This window comes from Nanorana parkeri, unplaced genomic scaffold (assembly GCF_000935625.1).
Source record: "Nanorana parkeri isolate BGI_ZX_2015 unplaced genomic scaffold, ASM93562v1 scaffold2136, whole genome shotgun sequence".
Taxonomy (NCBI): Eukaryota; Metazoa; Chordata; class Amphibia; order Anura; family Dicroglossidae; genus Nanorana; species Nanorana parkeri.
Window position 1 is genome coordinate 38,033 of NW_017308404.1, and position 1,339 is coordinate 39,371.

At 55.9% G+C, this 1,339-nt stretch overlaps 1 protein-coding gene across 1 annotated transcript in view; it reads right to left on the minus strand.

Moving 5' to 3' along the window:
- PLEKHA7 (pleckstrin homology domain containing A7) overlaps nt 1-1,339 on the minus strand; it is a gene marked incomplete at its 5' end in the record, with an annotated part of 105,209 nt that overhangs the window by 13,563 nt on the left and 90,307 nt on the right. The window contains 1 exon segment of the mRNA XM_018572801.1: nt 547-924. Coding sequence (XP_018428303.1) covers nt 547-924 — 378 coding nt within the window.

Genomic DNA, 1,339 nt, shown 5'->3' on the forward strand with positions numbered 1-1,339 from the left:
CCTGCAGCTCTCTCTGTGTGTGGAAGCAGCGGTCTCTCTGCAGAGGCCAGACACGCCCCCTTTCAGATCGCAGTCAGAGCTCTCCAATCAGCATGGAGTATGAGATAAGATGATTGGAGAGCCCTATCTCTGACTCAGCAGGGGGTGTGTCTACCTCTGCGGAGAGACCGCTGCTTCCAGGGGTCAGACATTGGACTCGGAGAGGAGACTGGAATCTGATGAAGACCACACCCCATTATAATCTTATATTCTGCTTCACGGTCCCCTCCCGGTCCTGACCCCTCCCACCCGGGAAGAGCCGGACTCCGCCATTGACACCCCCTCCCCGCACCATGTGACCATCCCCGGAAGAGTGCCCCTCCCCCAAACTGTCACCCACAAAGTCAACCCAAATCGCCATTGACATCACAACACACCACCCCCCCGCACCATGTGACACTCCCCGGAAGCGTGCCCCTCCCCCAAAGTCAACCCAAATCGCCATTTTCCCAATTCGTATTCCAGAAGTTCTCCACTTACATCAACGTCGCTTTCGGCGATTCTGACCGGCCTGGCGGAGCGATCCTTCAGAGATTCTCTTCCCGTCACCTGAGGAAGACACAGCGGCGTTATGACCGAAGCGCGGCGCCTGCACTGACAGCGATGCGTCCAGACACTGCCAAGCCGAAGCACATGCAGCAAGGCCGCACTCCGCGCTAACAAGTCTTGGTAACATGTCCCCGGCTATGAGGAAGAACTCCACCCGACGCTGAACACATCCCGGGCCCCGCACCATCCGGAGGGGAGAGGGAGGGGCCAGGTAGTCCAGAGTGCCAGCCAATAGGAGAGCAGATACAATCGCCAATCCTGACGGGACCTGATTTGGGCTCCGTCCACCATTTGTGACCGCGGACCTGACACAGGACGAGGGAGCCACAGCCGAAACTTCGGGGTATACATTATAGAGATCAGGGGCGCCCACAATTTCTCGTATGGAGATCGCCCGGAACGCAGGCACTAATGTGGCTGCATTCCGGGTGCGGGCGATCGCACTGTGGGCGGGGGGCGTGGCTGCGGCGCCATTAACTTCAATACAACCCCACACCCCCTCCTGCCCCTGAACGTAGGGACGTCACCCAGCGCCACGCCTCCAGATGTGTTTTTTTATTTATTAGTTCATTTTTATATTTACATTTGTTTGTTTTTTTTACTGTTGGGGGAGGGGCTTCGGGGGAAACATTAGGGGTCTAAACAGCCCCCCTGATATTTCCCTTTTAAAATAGAAAAATAAATTAAGGACACAAAGTCCTCAGAGACACACAGAGTCCTCAGAGACACACAGAGTCCTCAGAGACACACA